This window comes from Arctopsyche grandis, chromosome 7 (assembly GCF_051622035.1).
Source record: "Arctopsyche grandis isolate Sample6627 chromosome 7, ASM5162203v2, whole genome shotgun sequence".
Classification (NCBI taxonomy): domain Eukaryota; kingdom Metazoa; phylum Arthropoda; class Insecta; order Trichoptera; family Hydropsychidae; genus Arctopsyche; species Arctopsyche grandis.
Window position 1 is genome coordinate 13,319,329 of NC_135361.1, and position 25,010 is coordinate 13,344,338.

At 35.1% G+C, this 25,010-nt stretch overlaps 3 protein-coding genes and 1 long non-coding RNA gene across 5 annotated transcripts in view; 2 read left to right on the forward strand and 2 right to left on the reverse strand.

Moving 5' to 3' along the window:
* LOC143914278 (organic cation transporter-like protein) overlaps positions 1–25,010 on the reverse strand; it is a 474,519-nt gene that overhangs the window by 15,504 nt on the left and 434,005 nt on the right. The window lies entirely within an intron of this gene.
* Der-2 (Derlin 2) lies at positions 1,576–5,040 on the forward strand. 2 transcript variants are annotated; one of them, XM_077434450.1, is made up of 6 exons: positions 1,618–1,764; positions 3,558–3,791; positions 3,898–4,017; positions 4,092–4,255; positions 4,330–4,430; positions 4,515–5,013. In XM_077434450.1, exons 1-5 carry the CDS (start codon positions 1,672–1,674, stop codon positions 4,406–4,408), a joined length of 690 nt encoding a protein of 229 aa, XP_077290576.1. In that variant the 5' UTR covers positions 1,618–1,671; the 3' UTR covers positions 4,409–4,430; positions 4,515–5,013. The 2 variants fall into 2 exon arrangements, with proteins under 2 accessions (XP_077290575.1, XP_077290576.1); XM_077434449.1 differs by having other exon boundaries at positions 1,576–1,764; positions 4,330–5,040.
* Positions 5,038–23,827, reverse strand: LOC143914282 (protein phosphatase PTC7 homolog). Its single transcript, XM_077434445.1, has 5 exons — positions 23,472–23,827; positions 18,817–18,996; positions 7,321–7,519; positions 6,979–7,235; positions 5,038–6,900 (listed from the first exon to the last, which is right to left on the reverse strand). Exons 1-5 carry the CDS (start codon positions 23,677–23,679, stop codon positions 6,851–6,853), a joined length of 894 nt encoding a protein of 297 aa, XP_077290571.1. The 5' UTR covers positions 23,680–23,827; the 3' UTR covers positions 5,038–6,850.
* LOC143914288 (uncharacterized) lies at positions 8,168–9,161 on the forward strand. The gene is made up of 2 exons (XR_013260808.1): positions 8,168–8,941; positions 9,047–9,161. It is a non-coding gene; the product is annotated as an uncharacterized LOC143914288 (long non-coding RNA).

Sequence of the window (25,010 nt, forward strand, 5' to 3'; positions counted from 1 at the left end):
AACACACGCGGTTACGTGTTGTCTGCCTTCGGGACGAAGACAGACCAGGCTTCCTCACTTCACCCCGGACGAATACTGGAGCTGGTCTCCAAGCATCGTCAAACATCACCAGTCTCGAACTGGTGATTCGGGAGCGAGGAAACGAGCAGCTTAGAAGCAGTGTTCAAGCGGCGACGGTTGGAGCGGAAGTGTAGCGCCGGCTGACCAGTGCGGCCAGCACCAAAAAACATAGGACAGCTCGTGGGTCGTAAGGCCACGAAAGCCGATCATACGGCAATTGGTCTGAACAGATAGTACGCGATGTGCTATATTCCTACGACTAAAGGTCTGTTCATACTTAACAGCATTGCACGGCTTCAGCACTGCACGACTCCGTTTCAAATATGTCATTTTATTATATGGGGGATGGACGAATGAAACGACTGGCATGTTAATGCACGTGTTTTATTTATGACAGCTGAAGGCAAAGTGAGGTAGCTAACTCCGAACACAATCGAGTTGGTCCCCACTCGCAGGAAGGTGACCAAACTCGACCATGTCGTATAGCGAGCCGCCACAATTACATTTCTATTCATATCTACCTACACGTCGCGGTCACGTCACGTTCACAGCACTTTGGCCGAGTGCAAGGCAAAATCGGCTTACTTGTACATTACAGGCCATGACGATACGGCGCAATATTGCTTACGAGTATTTACAATATGAATGCATACACGTGCATTCGTAGCTACGCGTCAGAATACAAGTCAGCAAAAATGTTTCGGCGTTTATCGAACGAAAAATTATGTATAATCGCGTTGTTGTTGGAAAAAGAAGCTCAAGAAGGCAATAAAAAAGCACGGAGGCGTATAAGTAAGCCGATTTTGCCTTGCACTCGGCCAAAGTGCTGTGAACGTGACGTGACCGCGACGTGTAGGTAGATATTGTTGCGTACGGGGTGGGTGGAGGATCCAAGTAAAAGGCCAACAGTCGTTTCACAGCATTTATTGATAATTCAGGAGATACACGTATTGCCAGTGTTCATTCTAGAATGACATGATATCGCCTACGTACCGCCTTATAAAGGGTAGATCTCTCAGGACGCCTAATCTGTTTACCTACTGTATAGTCACGTATTCGGATATGTATTCCCACGGTATGAGAAGTGCAATCATTGTTTCATGCACTTAGCTTGTCGCTAATCCTTAAAACCCACTTATACCAGTCGCACGGTATGCATTTAGTTAATCCGTTAACAGATATCCGTTACAGATAATCTTTGAACGGTCACACAGTCTCTGGGATTCTATTCGCTTAATCCACGGCGTACGTTACAATATGAATAGAAATGTAATGAAATGATATATTTGAAACGGAGCCGTGCAGTGCTGAAGCCGTGCAGTGCTGTTAAGTATGAACAGACCTGAAGTCAGTACGTGCTGACTAGGTATGAACAGACCTTAAATCAAAAATTTAAACATTTTTGTATAAATCATCCTAGTCAATAAATCAATAATGATCGTATTACTTTACGCCAGTAGGGAAAGGTTTATTGTATTTGAAGAATAAAAATAAAAATGAAAGTGCATTGAATTGACAAGTGCGAATGTGTCGAGCGAGGAGGCTGGCAGCAGTGTGGGGGCGAGTGACGTTTGTCCGCGCGGTTGTCAGCCGTGTGGTGATGTGTTGCCGATGGCGTACCAGACGCTGCGTCAGGAGTACCTCCAGGTGCCGGCTGTCACTCGCGCCTACACCACTGCCTGCGTCCTCACCACTGTAGCCGTGGTCAGTATTCTGCCTGTCACCTCTTGCCTCCTCTTCCTCTCCCTCACACTCCCTTACTCCCACACTTCCCCTTCCACTTCCACTTCTTCCCTCATCGTCTCTATCCTTCTAGCCTCTTCACGCCCCTTCCTTTATATTGTATCATCACACGACTACGATACCTATATAAACTCACTGGTGTCCGAATTCCGTAACAGCTGGTTTCCAATAAAAAATCTGACTACATACTGTGGATATGAAAACATTTTTCAGTCATACTGCTAATGCTATATTACACATCTACATATAAATGTACAGTAATCTATTATAATACATATTCATAGTTTCATCATAATTCATTTTTTGTCACAACTAAAAAATATACTTACATATATATAATGGAGGCCATTATTTTTGAGTCATGAATTGTTCCGATATTCATATTACCTTTTCAGGATTTCTTTTTAACTTGTCTCTGATGCTGTCAATTAGCTCGAGTTCTTTAGTGCTTCCGATGTTAATTTTCAATTGTATTTCATTCACAAAGACGATTGTCAGTTTGGCTATATAAATATGACAAAAATTTCAATGGGAAGTATCGGGCCATTTAGCTTCAAATTTTGTCTATCGCATTGTCACCAACTGGTGTAAAACAGTGGAGGTAGTTCTTAAATAAGAGGATCATTAAGCCCAAAATATTTCTATGAGGACAATCTTAAAAAATAGTTTTAAATTTTGAACAAATGGTCTCTGGAAACTCATTGTGTGACAGCACTGCCCATATTCAGTGGCGGATTTACGCACGGGTAATAATAATAAGGGCCCCCTTAATGGCCCTGGCATTTTTGATGAATTATTATAGTTTTTTTATACCAATCCAATATGACATCATGAAAGTTGAATCACTTTCTGATGAAAAAAGTAGCGTTCGTTATTTTACTAAATGCACCACATTTCCAAGAAGCTCCGTATATGCACTTTTAATTAATATATTAATTAGATGATAATAAAAGGAAATGAGGCGTTTATGCGCGCACGTACGCATTTCCGAAATTGCATTTAGCATGGTATTCGTCTTTATTCGGTACCCGATATAAAATTTTTAGTCTAAATCAAACATTCGTATTTTCTATCATAATAATATTTGTGTAAATTTAAACATTAATGAAATGGTACGATTTGTCAAGAATGAGTTTTTTTTTACATACATAGATGCGCCTTCCTAGACAATTAATTACAAACATTGCAACATTTTTATTACATAAATCACTGCATTTCGAGAGGCTGAAGAACACGAAATTAACAATTAATTAATCCATTGAGATATTATGGAATTAGACTTGTACATACATTTTTACATATTGTACATAAATCAAATTTAGATATTTGTGAGAGCGAGTAGGATGATTTTTGCCAATTTGAGGAACCGTTTCAACAATGAAAATCAGATAATTTGCCAAACTCTGATAAGAACGATCGACTTGGAGTCACAAATATCAAAGTCTAACCAGCAGTTTTAAAGATTAGCACGGGATCGAACCCAGTAATCTTTCGGTGCTAAACCAACGCAAATTAAACGCAACGCAACGCTAAATAAATGCAACCACCGAGCCATACTGCTAGCTTTTACTATACTATTTTTTCCAATTTTAAGTATAATGGGGGGGAGGGGGAAAGGACAGGTTTGGAACTTGGTCCTGTATTATTTGTATATATAATTTATAGGAGCCTCTAGAAATACCTCTGGGCCCCTAGCAAATAAAATCCGCCGCTGCCCATATTATGCTATACTAACCGTATTTTTTTGTTTCCAGCAATTAGATTTGGTGACGCCATTCCAATTGTATTTCAATCCGATATTAATACTCGAACATTATCAACTATGGAGATTTATAACCACATTCCTTTTTCTGGGACACATGGGTTTGAATTTTTTTTTAAACATAATTTTCACATATCGGTATTGCCGTATGCTTGAGGAGGGCTCGTTTCGAGGACGGACGGCTGACTTCGTTATGATGTTCTTATTCGGTGGTATTTGGACGATTGTATCCTTTTTATTCTACGCAATTACTATTATATTAATCTACTATTTTTATCTATTTTATACTGTATCTACGATGATTCATTTATTTTCCTGAACAACGGACACAGCTGTTTGCTTTCTTTGTAAATATACTATTCTTAGGGCAAGCTTTCACCGTGATGCTCGTCTATGTCTGGTCTCGTAGGAACCCCTTCGTTCAGATGAATATTTTTGGATTCAATTTCCAGGTTGGTGTGCTTATTTTTATATTGAAACGTCTTGTACATTAGTATTGTTTAATACATAAAAAAAAATATTTCAGGTACCTTATTTACCTTGGGTGTTACTAGGATTTTCTGTACTCTTCGGCAATTCCATCAAAGTTGATCTCGTTGGAATAGCTGTTGGTCATATGTACTTTTTTATAGAGGACGTTTTACCGCATCAACGTGGTGGCTATCGTATACTAAAAACGCCCCAGTTTTTGTAAGTGAAACTTTATTTTACCAACTCTCATATTAAAAGCTTATAACAGTATGACATTGCATTTTTTATTTCAGAAAAACACTTTTTGACCCCGAAGAAGATCCTGATTACATTGCGCTACCGGAAGACACACCTGAGGTTCCCGATAGATAGATGTGTATTTTACATGTATAACGTAATAAATCTTATTTATTTTTTATGTAGTTAAAATTTAATCTATTGATGCGGTGATTTGTTTATGAGCTGATTGGTGTTGCAGTAAACTAATGTAAATATTTATATGATTCGACACTGCAACGGAAGCTTCTAATATTATATGTATATCATCAAATTAACATCATCAGAAAAACATTTTACCAACAGGTTTGGAATACTCCGTATGCCTGTATAATAAAGGTTATTATTGATTTGTTGCAGTAAGTCATTATATTAACGTATATTTCATTTTAGTATACATATATGTGTATATATATACATTATTAATGTCTGTTTAATTATTTTAAATGCTTTTAAAAGTGGAAATGTTTTAGAATGTTTGGTTCTTGTGGGTTCTCTTAAAAGTGAGCAAAACAATGGTTATGTAGAATATATTTACGTATTGTAACTATTTGCATTTTTCTGTAATAACAAAAATTCGAACAATGCAGTGTATATGCTAAATTTTTAAAGAACGTTTGTGATTTTTATAATAAATTTTTATAAATGTTGTTTTTATTTTTAAAATTCGTTACGCCGAATTAAACGATTTGTATGGGACGAAAATTAAACAAGGTTTTTATTTTTAGTACCTTTATTTTGTCAACAACAACTAAAAACCTAAATATTAGGTACACTCAAAAATATATCAAATGGTTGCTTTTTTTTTATTAATCAATAAACTCACTCATCGAATAAAACTAACATCACAAAAATAAATTTATATACGTGCAAATAAATGGATGAGATTTTACACTTATTGCTAATACATATATAACTATATATTGGTCGTTTCACACATTCATATAGCACTGCAATCAGAGTCTGACAATTAAAATTATTCTCCACACCAATGGCAAGGGCCTATATATTAGGAGTATAGTACGAAAAATGAAAAACTTGACTTTTTTTCACTAAAAACTCAATACAGAGTTTCATTTATGACACTATACTTCAAATATAAAAAAATATTCGGCTGTTCAAATGACCTCAACAGTGCTGTTTTGTGTTCGAAACTACGATTGTGCAAAGCAACCATTTTCGATAGAATGAAATTAAATGCAAGTTGTTTATTTAATTAAGCTGTGCAACACAAAACAATGAATTGAAAACATTTGACAAGTTTCTTATTACTTCGTTCACAAAGAAAGGTCGGACAAATACATATCTATCGAATAAGCGCTTCTACATAGAATAATATGCACGTGTGATTCCGGTCACATCGTAATCACACATCGGTGTTAGATTGGCTTAACAACTACATACTTTCACAATCATCAAGTACACATCGTTGAGATAAGTGTGAATTAATAAGCCTTAAAACTACAATGGTATGTTTTTAAAAATTCAAAATTTGCAATTAAAATAAGCCTACTTCGATATTTTGCGTGGAACTCTTGTTGGATTGCAACGATTTCTACAATGAAAATTAAATTTAGATACGGTTTTTAACGCTACATACTATATATAAGGTTGCGGTTTAAACAAGTGACGCTTTAAAACTACAAGTTAACAGCACCAATAATGCTATTAAAATAATGTGCTTATAGTTTCAATTATTACTAAATAGGTATGTATCATATATTTAAGTATAGTGATGATTTTGTATACTGCTTATAAAATTTCCTATAAATTATACGAACGATCATCACAATATATACATTTCTGTATTAGAAACTTTTTAAACGCCTTTTTGCAGATATTTTTTTTAATTTTAGAACGAAATCATGTGACATTGACATATTAAACACTAATTTTTAAATATCTAGTATGCAATGGTAAAATGTATCGCACGATATGCAGTATGTTAAAAAATAAATGAAATTAATCGGCACATCTAAACTTACACAACAATAGTGAAAAAATTTCATAAAAATAAAAACGTATACATACAAAATTGGGTGATGGATGAAATGTTCACATGAGTATCACACAAAGATAATTTCACAGCCTCTATTAAGCTTTTATCTTCATTTACAGAGTCGGACGAGATGATGAATTAACGATGCTACAGTACAAAGTATACATTGACCCTGTTTATAAAGCTTCCAGTCTGTGAAATTATACAATATTTTACATAAGAATCGATCAGCATAGACTAAAAGATTTATGATGAACGCAATGAATGAATTGTAAAAACTAAACGCTTTTTATTTAAGTCTTGCATTGTATAATAGATACGCGTACCAAAACTAGACATGTTTAAATATATACAGTTTAACTTAAAAGTAGATTCAATATAAGAACTGTTATCGATCACATTCACCATTCATTGTGTCCCTTACTAGCACGGTAATAATTTGAACGGAGAATGAAAAATACTACCGTCGATAGCAAATTTGCTAATATTATATATAAATAACATCAGTGTCCAAAATTACTACTAAAAGTGACTTATTTTCACAATGCCACCGTCGCAAGTAACACTGTAATATCGTCTGGTTTGCCGCCTGAAAACAAAAAAATACATTATACATATTTTTGTAAGGCACTTGAGAATACCATTAAAAGTCACGAATGAAATTTACCTATTGCGTCTATACCATTATTTCTAGCGTTTTCAGCAAACGGTGACATAAATTCACCATCAAATGAGAGGCTTCTCGCCATCCATGCGATAGAATTGGCTATCGCTTGTAACGCTTCCGGATCGGAAATACCTTGCGCTTTCTTCAATTCCGATATTAATTCAGACTCTGGAACGTTGTCGAAAACGCCATCGGTGGCTACTAATATAACATCGCCATCTTCCACTGCAAACTCCGCCGTATCAGCCGCTTCAGGTCTGTTCAAAAATAAATATAAATTGAATATACACACAAAGGTTTATATTTAAAGGTTTTATTGCGTTTATATTTTAATTTACATACCTATCGCTGAGGACATTCGCTCCATGGCCCGGTGGAGGTAGACTCAACTGGAACGGGGTATTGAAATAGTGTTGTTGCTCTTGTGAACGGTGTATAATTCGACCTTTTCGCACTACCATGTAGCCAGAGTCTCCAATGTTGGCCGTGTACATTACGCTAGTGTCCCGGTTCAGTATCATGACACATGCTGTACTGCTACCTGCAGAATGAAAATAATGTCGTTAAATACATATGCAATTCGGTAATAATTTACTGGTGCAATAATGTGAAAAGTTTTTGGCAACAGTCAACGAAACGCTTTTAACGCCGACATCAAGCATTGACGACAATATAATTTTTCAGTCATTTTAACACTCCGATGTATAGTGTCGAATAATAGGAGTTGTGAATACAAAAACAATATTATTATGTATTAATGCAACGCAGTACCAGGCCTGATTCTACATATGTACATATATGTGGGAGCTATATATAGCTAATTTGCAAGTCTATGTAACTCACAACCTATCAATCTGAATCAGTTGTCTCAGCAACCGGGTAGATTACCCTAAGTAATAAAAATGAGAATCTTGAAAGTAACTCGGTCTCTTGAAAATTTTTCAGCAATTTTACGATTTTTAATATAAATGGTACTTTATATTAAAACACTGTACACTGTACATCGGTATCTACACTGGCGGTCACATAAATTGCATCACTTTGAATTTTACGATTTTCGGGTCGTAAAAGCTCTACCCCGTTCTGGGTTCGAACTTTTCTTTAGGATTTAGTTTAAATAGACCCTCCTCGATATTTTGAACTCATTTTCAAGTGTTATTTTGAAGTGGAAGCAGCGTTATTCTTAATCTACAAAAAGTAGTGTCTAAACCCCATCAAACAACTTCGGAGAACAATGTGAAAATTTTAACTTTTTTCGAAATTTGGACTTTCAACAATAGACATTTCAAGTTAGTTGGGATATTCCCAATCAAAAATTTCAAAAATACTGAAGAAACAACGAGAAACTGGGAGTGTGACAGTGTGTAAAGGCACCGGACTGACTCGGAAGAGAAATTCACGGGAAGATCGTTTGCTGAAACGCCACTTTATTGAATATCTTTTCAAAACTGCTTTAAATTTAAGAAGAGACATTTTAAAACATTTTTCAATTAATATTAGGATGGAAACTTGGCGGAGACGACTGAGAGAAGGTGGCTTTTACGCTCGGAGACATGCAAAAAAGCCATTTCTCTCATATAAATTGAAGGAGACACGTCTTCAATGGGCCAAAACTTATAAAAACTGGACATTTTTGTATTGACATAAAGTGATACTCTCGGATGAGTCCAAGTTCAACCTCTTTGGATCGGAAGGATTACAGTATGTTCGATGCAAAAGTGGAGAACGATACAACGAAAAGTATACTGTCAAAACAGTAAAGCACCCTCACAGCCAAATGGTTTGGGGGTGTATTTCATACTACGGGATTCAAGAACTTTGTTTTAATAATGGTTTTGTGAATGAAGAAATGAACAAATCAATATTGGAGGAAAGTTTTGTCCCATCGATGGAAGAACATGTTTCATACTGCGGTGAAGTAATATTCCAAGACGTATCCGCACCATGCCAACGGTTAAAAACGGTAAATAAATATTTTATTTTATGCTTATGTATGTTATTAATAAAATTTAAAAATAAAAAATAAAAATAAAAACATGGTTTTTTAGAGGTAAAAAAAAATATACAGAAAATGGGAGTTACGACTTTACCATGGCCTGGAAAAAGCCCCGATATGAACCTGATAGAATATTTGTCGATGATTATAAAACGCTGATTAAGCTAAGTGAACATCAACACTGCGTAAAAATGAAAAAATAAAATTTATAATGAGTGGTACAATGAAATTCCGCGATGCATTATAGAAGAACTGATAAATTCCATGCCTGCTAAGATTAAGGAAGTCATAAACGAAAAAGGAGGTTCCATTAAATATTAAGTTTTATTTTTAAATGTGTAAAATATTATTAAAAATGATATTAAAATGAAAAAGTTCGAAAAACAAATAAATTATTGTGTCAATTATCTCTCATGTATGACGATCCTAATCCCCCACAAAACCATGTATTTTAAAATTGTTTATGGTAAGGTTTCACAGGGATATGATCCACCTTCTAAACCGATTTGAGTGGGAATTATCAACATAAGGAGCCCGTAATGCGAAAAAAACACGTTTTTTCAAAGTGATGCAATTTATGTGACCGCCAGTGTATGTAGTACAGCCTTCTGTGGATTTGACAATTCTCTTGTAACAACACTGATGCATTGGTAAGAGTGGCTACACTGATGCATGCTTAAAAGTGGCAACACAGACCAACCAAGTCGTTATAAATGCGATCAGAAGGTTGTTTCAATCATGATTATTAATTATTACGAATGTACTTTATGTATTTATATGATACTAGTGATGAGCCCGATGAATTGTCATCGCATGGGTTATGGCATATTAAATTATTCAATAGAAAAAATTCTCTATTAAATGAGTTGAATTGCAAAATTGTTTAAATAAACCAAATATAATTAAGAGCCAACATTGTGGAACATAGTGTTCCATCGCACGTCATAGTGTTGTTAAAGAAATCCGAGTGATTGAACCAGGAATCGTGACTAAAATCGGAATCGAAATCGAAATTATACAAAGATTAGGCTTTTTATCAATTTATGTATGTTCGGCGATCGTCACTGACTCACGCAATCACTAGTGTTGTGCCCGATGGAATATCATCGCATGGGTTATGGCATATTAAGCTATTAATTAAAAATTAAAAGAAATGTGTCGGTTCTGTCTTTGATCCGAACGCGGTCGTATTTTTTTCAAATACCTTTTAAATTTATATTTAAATTAATATTTTTTTAATTGTTTAGTATGAAAAAAAAAAATGGTAAAAACCCACTACCTACCTAAATATAAACAATATAAAAATTAATTAATCAAATAAATTTTCAATAGATGGTGCTACATACTCGGAGACTTATTTGCCTAGAGGAAACATTGGTAGCAAACAGTATATATAGAAGTTATTTGTTGATCTGTTATTATGTTCTTATTATATTCGTACGTTTTGTTGGCAGTGTTTTTACATATGTATGTCGAATCGAATCAACTATTATAGTACGGCGAGCGTTATCTTACACAGACACACAGAATAGCGCTATTATATATAATATATGATTATTCACCTGAGATTTATTTTTAATTATTTAAGGTTTAATCTAGGTTTTTAGAAAAAGTAACTACATACATACATACAGTTATATAATTCATGTAATTTTTTTTCATTTACCAGTAAAAATTGGTAAGAGAAGAAATTATTTACCGTTTACCGGTAAATGAAATTTGACAGTAAATTGCAATCCCTAATAATATTTTTGTAAACAAACATATTTTGGAAAGTATCCAAGAAAAGTTATGAAACCATTGATCTATATGGTGTTGTAGTAGCTATATAAATCTTGTATTGTCTATAAATCTTGGTGTAGTCTATTTTTTTTACCATGTTTTTTTGAACTGACGACCTTAGCTGTAAGTGAAAAACAAATCGCACCAGAAACTACATATATAAATAATTCAGAAAATTTATATATGTAGAATAAAAAATAAAAACATTAGAATTTCATTTGTTTTGGACTTGAAGTGTGCATATACATATGTACATACGTTGTTTTTTCCAGGGCCTGGTATATTTTTGGCAAATGTATACCACAATCATGAATTGAATCAAAAGAAAGAGCAAAACATTTAATAATAGGCTCCGGGATACGAGGCGTGAAGCGAAAACAAATTTGTAGCATTCTCACTTTGAATGCAAACGCGAGCGCATTTGCTGGTCGGTGGTATTTTGTAAATTGCAGCGGTGTTCTCGGTGCACAAATGCATCCGTTTTTTATGCGAATCCAGTTGCCAAATCACGCGCGGATTTCACGTGAGCCACATGGAAACACCCCGTCACGAGTTCACATCCAACGGTCTTATAATACACATATATTTTTACTTTTGGTGAGGAAAATCATATTTCGACCAGATTGTCGTTGTCGTCGTCGTCTTTCGTCCGCACGATATGTGACAACTCGTTGATTATGGATAGAGTGCCAAAAGTATGAGTAAAGTTCACGACCGAATTCTATTTGCGAACGAATTCGTGTTTTCATTATCGAACGTCTGTTTATAACATATCTCAACACCCTTCAACCAATCGGGAGCGAAATACAACTGTTTTGTTGCCATTATATAATATACATATCTACTCGTTACGATGACAAGCAGATATATGTAATTAGTAAACTTGAGATACAAAACAACAATCCATATCATAAAAGCTACTACATATATTCCGAGTTAAGACCTAATGTTAGTATGTAGGTATGACTTAAAATGTGTCTGCTTAAAATAATTTGCTTATGTGGGAGTTAAAAATACATACAGCTACGTACATGTATTCGACTTTGAACCGAGACTATTGCGGTCAACTAAAAAAGGATTAAAAATCGATGATTGGAATTTGAATAACCTATAATTTATATTAATTTCTTTTTTTACAAAAGAGTATGAGGTCAAAACGAAAGATCGCATGTTGAAGATAGCTCTACCCAACATATAAAATTATTTATATCAGAATGCACACGCGACTTTATAGATATGATTTTAAGATATAGTAGATATGTATAAGGGCGTTCCACAATAACATATTCCTTTTGCAAATTTTATATTATTCATGCTTATTAATAATACTAGTGTTGTATCCGATGACATATCATCGCATGGGTGTTGGCATATTAAATTATTAAATAATAAAAATTAAAAGAAATGTGTCGTCGGTCATGTGTCATGTGATCCCCACGCGCTCGATTTTTTTTCAAATACCTTTTAAATATATTTAATTGTGTAATACGAAAAAAAAAGGTAAAAACCACCCACCTACCTACATATATGTAAACAATATACATTACCAATAGAAAAATTAATGAATTAAATAAATTTTCAATAGATGGCGGTAAACTCACTGCCAAGCAGAAACATTAGAAGCGATCAGTATATACAGAAGTTTTTTTCTTTTGTTATTGTATTCGTACATATATACGTTTTGACAGTGATTTAGCTGTGACGTACATATGTATGTATGTCGAATCGAAACGACTATTATAGTACGGCGAGCGTCATCTCAGACAGACACACACAGAATAGCGATATTATATATGATATATTGAACATAACGTGCCTATTTTGAATAAAATTTGTAAATTGAATTGTTTTTTTTTCTTAAATATGTACTTTTTATAAATTTTATTGGGGAGAGGACGCACTAAAAAAAACCATTCTGTTTGGGGGCGCCATATATCCTCGGGACGGGCCTGATTAGATATATGTATTATATTTAAAGAACAAGAACGTGGACTGCAATGAAAAACATAAAAATATTCGTGGGAAGAAAAAAAGGTCGATAAAAATAGTACAGATCACGTCAAAACGTACGCTTCTTAATATAATATATGGCATGATGCTGTTCTCAATTTTTAAAAGCTTTTATTTTGTTAGACTGTAAATTTAAAACATCCTTGCGTAATTTATAGCATATGCTGAGCACATTCGTATACCTACTGATTGGGAATATCTACAATTGTAAGAACGTACATATTTCGATAGTTCGCGTGACCTACAGTTAAAATAAATGATATCGAATCAAAAGAGTCTACTGTTCTATTGTACCGTTCATATTTTAAGACAACATAAAACGGAAAAAAATAATAATTAGAAAGCGTTAGGTTGTCGTTCGTGTGGTTTTCCATCGATTTCGATATCACTCGAGCGTAAATAACGTGATTTTATGACAATTCACGATTATTGCTTTTTTACTAAGGCTAAAAATGTTTCCGAATTTTAATTATTCATCATAGAGATATTATGACTGAGGAAAAATTCACAAGAATAATTAAATTTACATACATACATGTTGTGACGAAAATATATAGAAAGCGGCGTGATAATCGGTTTAGAAGACATGTTATAAAACCAATTGGAACTTCCAGCTAATTGATTGCGTATTGGTGCTTACGGACTAAACCAACGACGATTTTGGGCCAACTTTTTAACCAGCAGTAGCGTACAAAATATCGAAATAAAAATTAAATATCAAAATTGAAATTAAATATCAAAATCAAGCTAAAGAGCGAGAATGAGCTAAAATTAGATCATCGTTGATGTTTTGAATTACAACAATGTTTTGAATTACGACGATACCGCATTTAAAACCAGAGAAATATTATAATTTCTCTGCGTACGAGCGAAAAAAAATATTGTTAAAGTCGTCACGAGATGTTACTGCATTTCCACTTGGATGATCGATAAAAAAAAAACAATTCATAAAAAAACGCGGTGTCGGATGTCGGTGATTTGTCAAAGGGTTTTTTTTCTTTCGTCGAAATAAAATTAATAATCACACATTATCCGATAAATTTTACCTCTGAAATGATTTAATTACTTGATTTATTTCGACGAGAGACACAATTGAAGAATAAAAAAATCCGTTTGATGTGACCGACAACACCCCGGGTTAGCAAAAATCGTTGGATCACCCATACTAATACATGATATATTCTCAGTAACTGCGCATTACGGGGAAGTAAAAATAATCATTCTTTGATTTTTTTTCGATCTTAGTGCGTATCTTCGTAAGTCAAAACATCTTCGACAAACAAAAGTCGAGGATTACCTGTATGTGATTGTTGATGATCTAATTTTAGGTCAATCTCGAAAATTTATTTAAATTGTGCATGTTCTGTTTTAACTTTCAATATTTAATTTTAATTTTAATATAATGATTATAATTTTATTTTGATACTTGAATTTAATTTTAATATAATAATAATAGTTTTAATTTTGATATTAAATTTCAATTTTTAAATTTAATTTTTATTTCGATATTTTGTACGCTACTGGTTTTTAAAGTTAGCCTGTGGGCCGTTCGTTGGCTTGGTGCGTACGCACCATATGACATGTTATGTTTGCAGCTGACATATTTATGTGTCTAGCGACAGAAAAGTACTGCAGTGGATATTTAGGCTGATAAATAATTTATGTATTCGTGAATTAAAAATGTATATGAGCTTGAAATTAATGTTTATGTGAAAAAAAGTAACCGTTATAAATTAACTGTTCAACGATGTAGCCGGTGAAGTTAATTAGGGGTGGCGAGCAGGCGCATCTGAAAGCCAGCTGTCATCGCGTAGATCTGACATTCATTTTGTGATGAAACTTTGATTTCGCTAATGATTAAAATCCTCAAGCGTTGTCGTGGACATTTGCTTATACATATGTCGGTAAAATATCAAAGCACACAGAAGTGGTTTAAAATAAATCACAAATATTGCGCCATGGTACACACAGTCTATTCATACTATTGTAATGTGGGAACATGAGAGAGGACGCCAGGACCTAAAAAGTTTTATGCGTAGACAATAGATACCCCGGATTAGGCTAGCGGAACTGAGTAAGTGCCTGAACAAAGGATACGCTGGAATTCTCACAGACCTGGGCAAGTTCGTGCCTAAACAATAAACGATAGACATGAATGTGTCCATACAAAATGTACCAAAGAATACTTTTCGTACCGCTGGTTACGTGTTACGTGCAGAGAGATGTAATAAGAATAGAGGGGCCCTTACAAATAAATAATTGTTGTCAATTTTACGCGGCACGTCTCTACAAATACGCTACATCGCACGGAATACAATCGGATCAATTTACTTATAAAAATGTATCCCATGTTGTTTATTGTGTGTTTTTGAATGTATTGTGCAATTTTTACCGATGTTTGCCCATCTTGCGAGTAATATAAACAAACAGGAGTTTTTATCGGACATACGTCGAGCACCAAGCGTCAAATATGACTGATGCTAAAATAATTTAGATCTGTCCGTGGACAGAATGTCACTTGACAACAAAAGAACACCTAAAGCCACTTCTATTAATATTACATTTCTCTGGGCTATGGCCTTTAAAAGCTTGTAAATAGGATGACATTATAATTGGTGTGTAACAAACAACATGGAACTACATTTGTATGTATTTAAGACGAATTGAAGATTGAAATTGAGATGTGCATTTAGCTGTAGGATACTGGCACAAGGGGATGATGGAAGAGATTCTTGGAAGAAGCTAAAGATTAGACTGCACTGCAGCGACGCAGCGCGGCTAAATATTGTTTGAAATGCATGAAATTGTATGAGATAGAACGCACTACGAATAGCGCGACACTGCGCGTCAAATTTACCTTCACTTAGTACCAACTCTGATGTGCTGCGCTGCGTCGCTGCAGCACACTGTCGCCCAGAGGGGTCAGACCTTAGGACCCATTCAGGGTTGGTATGAGATGAGACAGTTTTAGTAACACAAAATGTAATTACTTACAGATAAAATACAAATATTGATATAATCAATCAATTTGTTAGACATTTTAAAACTGAACAAACACGTATAATAAGCGAACGAACCTTGGCCAATACAAATCCATATATAACATGTATGTTTGTGCAATGTATTTATCTTAAAATAAAATTAAAAAAATTCTTGGCATCTATAAATTAATCATTAAGATTTCATTAATAACACAGACATAAATTAAACGTGAATTTTCCTTGATGACCTCACTACACACATACACTGAGCTACGTTTCCTCAACAACCATATCATCTACATATGTACATATACATACATATATACGAGCTCAACTATGCACAATGGTGTTTTGAAACATCATTCAAATGTGAAGCACTTACCTATGTATATACATATTTGTAAAATCGATCGGTAATACATAGGTTCATTGTTGTGATTAACTTGGCCAATGTTATCAACAACAAAAAGGCAAGATCGAATTAATGTACATACACATTACGAAGATAAGAAATGGGAAACGATCCAACATTGAGCACCCCTTAACAGTGTTTTCAAATGCCACACTAAATATAAATCAGTGAGACACGAGAAAAATGCGGAAAAGTGGAGAAAAAAGTGCAAGCTATGCACTCTTAAATAAACACGGACATAATAATACTTGAATAATATTGAAATGCGTCGCGATTACCTAACCTGATGAGGAACTCACGCTATTTTTATAAAGACACATGACATAATATATTATATGATATGGGTTCTGGGCTAGGCAGAACGAACAATCAATGATCTAATATGTACTTCTATGTAGGCGTGTGATTGGCATATTAATTGTATCCTGGAAGAAGAAACGGTCAGGGCCATTCATTATTCCGATAATTTTACAAATGAAAATCGGAGGACGATGACTTTCGCACAAATGCATTTGAGGAAATAAGATCAAATTGTACATTGACACTCGGTGAACTTTGTCCTATTAAATTGACCAGAAATGTTAGCTGAACGTATATATACATATACATACATTGCATTCAAACGTTTCAATAATAGATGGAAGAATTCAAAGTGCATAATTCAATACACTGTATATGGTAATTGGATTTTTGTGTTTCTAAGAAAATAAGTATACATTTTTATATGTGCATAGAAAATCCAGACTATTTGAATAAATTTACAGTTTGATAAATAATGGATTGAGATTCAAAGTCGAGATCAAATTCTAAGGTTAAAACATCTACATAATACGATGGATGAAATGCCTCCGATTAGAATAACGTGAACCCACACAAGATAAAACACACACACACACAGAAGATATCATCGATCAAAGTTGAAATGCGTCAGCTGAATGGAGTAAATTCGATCGTCACAGTATTTACGTCTGATATTGTGAAGAAAAATTGATCGACATTTTCGAAATAATCTTTATCATTCCGTAGCCATAACAAGTGTGCTTCGATAAGGTGAGGGCGATTTATGGTTCATATGCGATGCAATTTGCTATTTAAAAATAATTTGAAAAGTTTAACCGTACACAGAGCTCATATCTAGGGCAAAAATAACGGGACATGTTATCTAGCATTCATTGTTGTTCCGTTAGTTTATCTATTTTTTGATGAGGATGTCATCAAAGACAATTTGTACATGATGGGTCATAATTTGTTGCCATATATATATATCTATAATAAACGACTAGTGTAGCGTTGGGCAAGAGACGAACCAACCTTTGGAACACGTCAATACAAATAGCGAAATAATTGACTGTGAATTTTTCAGGTCCATCCATGCGAATCAGATGCATTTAAGTTTTGATTAGATATCCAATAATAAATTAAATTACTTATTGGAATGATTCATATAAGTAGAGTATAAAATATTCGTTTTTAAAAGAAACATTTCTGTAGATATACAATATTCTATTATGTTAAAAAATGTACAACTTAAAAACTCATGTTTGCATTTTGATAGTCAAGTGGTAATAAATATGTAGGATGAATAAATTTGGCGATGAAAATAGTAGGCAAACATAATGTTTTGTTTTAAAATAATGTATTAAACATTTATTTACTTTACATCTATATATATAAGATACGTAAAGGAGGTATGTAAAATAGGCTTCTAAACCACTGAACCGATTACGATGGAACTTTCAGGACTTGTTGTATGCATGTCCGGGAAGATTACTGTGAAAAAAAACGGGAATGACAGTCATTGCAACGCAATAATTTCAAATGTGTTCGATGCCTGCGTTTTTCCGACAGATGGGAACGGGAACGAGAATGAGAACGGGAATTGCATGCGTTATTATGGCATTGCAACGCATGCCGGGGTCCAGCTAGTACATATATAAAAAAGCCATTATAAGGATACTTATATGTAAATCATTATCGTCAATTACAGCCATTCACCATACACTGCTAGATGAATACCTCTCCAACCAACAGGCTTCCATTCGTCTCTATTTTGCGCAACTCTCATCCATCACATCCCGCAAATTTTTCTAATTTCGTATACCCATCTTCGTTGCAGCCTTCCTTTCACATTCTCTCGGGTACCATTCCAGCACTTCCTTTGTCCATACTTCTAGCAGCATGACACGTCCATTGCCACTTCAATCTCTTCACTCTTTACACTATATCGACTACCCTTGTTTTACTTCTCATTCACGTATTCCATTTTATATCATTCCTAGTTATGCTAAGCATACAGAGTTCCATACTTCTTTGAGTGCATTGGACTCCGTGTAACATTTTGACGATCAATGTCGAAGTTTCACACCTGGACATCATTACTGGCAAAACATATTGATCCAAGATCTTTTTATTCAGACAAAGTGACAATTTTGATTTCAAAACGGCGTTCGTTCACCCAAATGCACTCCATCCTAATTTTATGTCTCTTTATTTCCTCTTCTTTACTACCGGACATGTCTATTATTTGCCCTAAATATAAACAATTACCGACTACTTCTACTGTTTTAACTTATACATATCCGAATATAATATATGTCGTATATAAAAATCTCGAGCAAGTGTACTTTTATCATACTGTGAGTTAATAGAGTACTTACCTAAAATGGGTTTCTTGTGTTCTAAAAGTTCATAATAGGAACGTGCTAAAAGGCCTGCCGGCTTTGCTGGGTTGAAGTGACCCATCTCGACTAGTCGCTGACAAGTTCTCATCAAGTACGATGAAAACTCGCCAGGATCGATTCCATAAGCTCTCCAGCCTCCGACACCATCAGCTACGCCTGGAGTTAAAGAAAAATAAATTAAAACATATGTACAAAGCAAAGTTTATATATAAACGACAATGTTCATGTATTGACATAGCATAATTAAAGTTAGGAATTTTGGCAAATTGTCAAGAATTACAAAAACATGTTATAAAACCATTCAGGAAAAGAAAGTATACACACTGTTGTAATCGTATCATAAGAGACAAATTTAAAACAGACTTAGCTTAATCGATTCATAAATTACAGACTATATTTGCATACTTTTCATATTTAAGCTGTAGGGATTTATACAAGGTTAAAATGTTGGAATGAAACGTAAATACAGTACATATGAAACAAAATTTTACTGCCAAAATCCAGCAATATAAATTGTTGTGGGTAATTTAAACATTACTCTATTTGTTGAGTATTTGATGATTTATTTTTAAATACTAATTCTCTATAATTTTTGGTTAATTATTACATTATATTTTCAATAAGCAATGACTGCCACACAAAGCTAGTAAAAATTATCACATTGCTAAGTGTCTTGTCAATATTAAGTAATTGATAGATTCCGCGATAAATGTTTGGCGCAATAAAATAAATGCTATGGTTATAAGTTACATACAACTGATGGCAGAAATCTAGATATTATAACCACAATATATCAAAGTAGACGGATAAGGATAATAATAATAAATTATTCAGACAATAATAATGTTAACTTAAATCAAATTTATTTATAAGTTTTATAAAAAATTATATTTTGACTTTTAGATTTCTAATTTGGTACTATCTCACTATCCAAAGGCTTTTGCTTTGAACAAAATACATATATTTTCTATTAAAACAAAACCTACCCTATTGTTTTAATAATTAGATAAACCTATGTAAGTACAATTATTTAGAATTTTTTTGATTGTGTCCAAAAGTGACTCAAGTCGTCGTTTCTGATCAATTGTCTTCAAATGAAAACAGTCAAATATGACTTGAAACGAAGACGGTTTGTTCTTCGGTGTTGTTACGTTTGATTTAGCTCCGAGTGTGGGTGTCGGTGTGGGAATCAACCAAGTTGTAGCCATCTTTGCAAATGTTCAAATTGAGTGTTTTCCAATTCCTCATTGATTCTGCCCTGTAGTCAGACACCTTGACTAAACGACATTTGCGAGCCTCCTGACACAGTCTTTCAAAAATCCACTGTTGAGGAAGTACTCTACCAGCATTATTTTCTCAAATTTTCAACGATTTATCTTTCTATATTGTTTTGGTCGTTTGATAAGGTTCTCTGTGCAGATTTCATACATGTGGTCATTTCAGTTGAAGGTTGTGTTCTTGGTTACGCCTAATTCCTTGTTGCATGATTTGATCAATTGGTCCAACAATGTAAGACACGAATGACTTTCACAAATGGTAGATGACAGTTGCTGAACCAATTTCTATGTTGTATGTTGACTTTCTTGTAACGAGGGGATTTACTACAATTCCAGAAAATACACAAACCAAAACAGTGTTTCATTTCATGTTTTCTTGCCAACAGCATCTTTGCTAGTAAGATTCTTCTCTTTTATAAGAATGCTATGGAATCTTCTTCGGTAGATAGTAAAGCGAACAAGTTCATTTTTAAATGCGAATTAATGAATAAAAAGAAAAATATGTATATATACATATATTCCGGGCCCTGAGAAAAATAATTCTGGCCTTTATGACAAACTAAAAAAATAGATATATTTTAAATTTACAAAAAATACCTATATGTTAGTTGCCATTTTTTAAATATGTAATTGAATAATAAAGTATGATATAAGAGTTATGATTTCTGACATAGGACCCCTTGAGTAGTCAGGGCCTCTCGGCGGCCATGAAATGCCTCCAGATAATGGAAAAGTACTTAAATTTATTCTAAAAAGTAGTATCTATACCATTATAGAAAAAGGTTTTGAGGTGCTTTTGCATCTGAACATTAGAAAAATATCTCGATCAATGTAAGAAGGTCATATAAAATGAAGTTATTTTTTATTTCTATAGCTAATCCAAACAACCCAAGGATTTCGAGTTTTGTAAAGGTGTGTTTAGACTCTTCAATATATCTTGCACCAATATATAATAAACAACAGAAGTCTATTAATTAATGTATTTTTTCAAAACTACATAGTTCCATCTTCTTCATTGTTGTTAAAATGTAATGCACACAATCTAAATGACAAACCACAATCTAAAATACTCAGCAATTAGAGATTTCCGTTGAGAAAATCTGCTATGGTTATAAATTCAGAAATTTCGGTGTAAACCAGTCTTTATATACATTGACACGGATTACACGACCCATGTTCAATGCATTTTTTTTCAATGCTACCTGGAAAGGCTAAGCGGGTAGTATTATTATTTATTTTTTACAGACTAAAAAAAAAACCACCTAGCGGCGTCTTTCAGGCTTATGGCCTTGTTGGCAAAACGTCGATCGGCGTTGGTCAGCATTCAAAGGGTTAATCGTTTGCCCGCGGCCGTCTTCTATGGAAGCTTTGGGCGACAAGTCTGTAGCGCGGCTGTCTTCCATATAATTTCTGAACTTTGCGCGGGATTTTGAGGCTTATATGCCCCTATTTCAACTGTTTTAAGGTTCAAAATTGGTTGAATATATTACTGAGTTGAATGCCACCTATTCAATTTGCTTAAAATGAATATATACCAGTCACAAATTAGTTTCTTGTGGAACCATACTGAAATTTCGTTTATGTGACGTCACGTCTTCATACAATTATGAAGAATGATTATTTGTCAATTTATCCAAAACTACGAGATATATTATGTATTCTATTGTTTAAAATAATACTTTGTGTTAATTAACATATCTGGTTACTTGAGTAAATATTAAAATCTGTATTTAAGGTCGAAAACTTGATTGCCAAATTCGGGAAAAAGGTGCCGCGTACAGGGCTTGTTCGCTATATTTATTGCCGCGGGCAATAATAAATGAGAAATATTTACAAACAAATCGAAACACCGTGTTAAGATGGCTGTACACCCGAAACCTTAATTTTGTTACCGTTCCTTTCTTCGATATATATATTGAGTGTATATATATATTTAGTGAATGCGACAATATATATCAATATATATATTGAGTGAATGCGACAGTTGCGCTTCGACCAGATAAAACGTGTTTTAAATTGACAAAATCGAGGTTTCGTATTCTACTATTTTCTCCTCCAAAACTGTATCAATTTTTAAAAAAATTTCATCATCGGTATGAGAAAGATATTTTCTGTGCATCTATGGGCGTATTTTTTTTTAAATCGACCGTTAAATAACCACGCTAGACTCTTTTCGTGGGTGTAAAAAAGAGGCGATTTTATAGATGTTTGGCGGCTCCTAGCTCCTATAAAAAATAACACTGTTCGACAAATGACGACTTTTAAAATGTTTCAGAGACGGGATATGACTTTTATTATAGATCTAAAAAGTGTTGATTGGCTCGAGATTCGGAGATATATGTGTTTTTTAAATCGCGCGATTTTTCTATATCTTGGTGTTGTTCGGTCGATTTCTCAAAATCTGTTAATTTTCTGTTCAAAATGAATATTGGAATCTAGAGTCGAGTATTTTATCTTTCATTTGTAGTACTTTTCAGCTTTCAAATCTCTCTAAGTAGTCGTCCAGTTCAAATCAAAAGTCAAAATTACGTATTTTCACTTGTGATTTTTTCCCACTGTTAATACTATATTATATTGAGTATTTTCTATTGAAACATGTTTATTAAGATAGTGTTCTGGCCACATTATTTTTTGATTTCGTTTAAAAGGGTTAATTGGATGTGTGGTGAATTTTAAACCGGTAAAATTGTGACCAAAAACTTCGTATTAGTAGAGCACAAATTTGTGTTGTGTGCGCTGCATCATGTGCGTCATTGTATACAACGATATAGTGGTCACAAACTTTTTTCAATGTGTTTTTAAATAATTTTGTAATGAAATAATTAGAAGGATTTGAATTTAATAATATATTTATTGTCTATAAGAAAAGTCATATCCCGTCTCTGAAACATTTTTCGTGTCGAACAGTGTAATTAATCAAAAAAATAAAACGATAGATGCACCCCAATGGTGGATATCCATAGCATATTAAAAAATAATTTCTCTAGTGCCATAATTGAGGTAGGGAGAAGTATAGTTGGTTAGTATGGACAAGGCGCTGCTGTCCAGCCCTCTTAACAAACTGAAAGAGATCATTTTAGAATCAAATATGTGATTCCACCTTTTGACATTTTGAACACAAACATGAAAAACATTCGTATGGGTGATGTTATTTTAATTACAAGTGCGTCGTTCGAGTCGAACAAAAATGCGGTAATTATAGAAAAGTGAAGCTTGACAGCTGAGAAGTGACAGTTGGGGAGTGACGAGGGGGGGTTTAGCGCGTAATTGTTTTTGAGGTTGTGGCATTGAAGTGGGGTGAGGTGGGGTGAGGTGGGGTGAGGTGGGGTGGGGTGGGGTGGGGTGAATAGAGACCGATGACGTCAGCCGTGTTGAAGGAGCAGGAGAACCAGGCGTCGTCTCCGAACTGGCCGGGAGCGCGGCGGCCTCTGAGCGACTCCTTGGGGAATCCGCACGTGACGGCCAGCAGCCGGGGTCGGGAGGGGGAAGAGCGCGGGCGGGACACGCCGCACACACCCGAGATGCCGGCGCGGGCCACTCGCCGCCACCATGCACACTGCATTTCACCGATGCGAGCACGTACTCGCACTCGCACTCGTACAAACACACGCACACACACTCGAGCTGACGCTCCGACCCGCACTCATCACCGCACTCGCATCGAGTGACACTGACGAGCCACCCCCACTTGCACTTACGTAACCCACGGCAGCGGCGGGTCGAAACGCCTCGCATCGCGGCCAACTACGCCCGAAACATGTGATCTGCGGACACTCCTCTCATTAGGCATTACACACTCATTCATCAAATAACCGCACCCGATTGGTTTTTCATTTTTTCACAATACGTCCAGCTAGATCAGAGCATCGTAACCTCTGAATATTTGCGGCACACATTGTTTACGACTCGTAGAGTTTGTCAGCTACGTACATACATACATATGTACTTCATTGGTAGTCGCTAGTTATTCCGTATATGCATAGGGACAAAACATTATGTCCGAGCCAAAAACCCTTGTAAGATCGCCAATTTAGAAGTCGGCGGTCATCAGTGTAAGACAGGTAGTGCTGGCTGCGGCGAAGTTGCGACGTTCGTTGAGGGGGTCACCAGTGTAAGACAGGGAAGGTATGTTGACCGTATCCCGGTCTAACGAAACACGTGTTGTGTAGTTTGAAAGAGGATCGTTTATTTTTGTTCAATTGGTACTGTGGCGGCTCGCTTATACGACATGGTCGAGTTTGGTTGCCTTCCTGCGAGTGGGGACCAACCCGGCTGGGTTCGGAGAGCTACTACTCACTCTGTCTTCAGCTGTCATATAATAAACACGTGCATTAACATGCCAGTCGTCTCATTCGTTCATCCTCCATAGTACAATGGTTATTGTATGTACGAAGAGGTTTCTTCGGAGATGTGATTTAGTTGAACTCTAGAGGCTCACTCTGCCGGTGAAGGTTGCTGCGTTGCTTTATAAACGTTTTAGGTTGAAGTGTGTCGTGTGCACATCTTTTGTTGTTGGTACTCGCGCTGCCCTAGTATTGCTGCGAGCGTGGTTTTATGGGTTCATACGCCTGGACGTAGTTCGTGGTTTTTATGGGTTCAGTGAGTTCTTCCTTTGTTTCCCAGATACGTGTATAGAAACACGTGTCGACCTTTTGACGAGGCGAGCGTGTGCCATGCGTTAATGACTTTCCTGGATATGTGTCGCAGTGACCTGATGAGATCATTTCAGTTGTACTATATGCCTACACCCTCATGGCCGTTGGTTGTCCTCTTACGGCTTCGGCTTTTGTTTTCTCTCTTTTTACACTGACCACCTGTCAGTCGCTCTAGATTCTCCCGTGGGTCCGGCGCCCGGTGATCCCGGCGCGGACCGCCAGATGCAGCGTCCCTCGT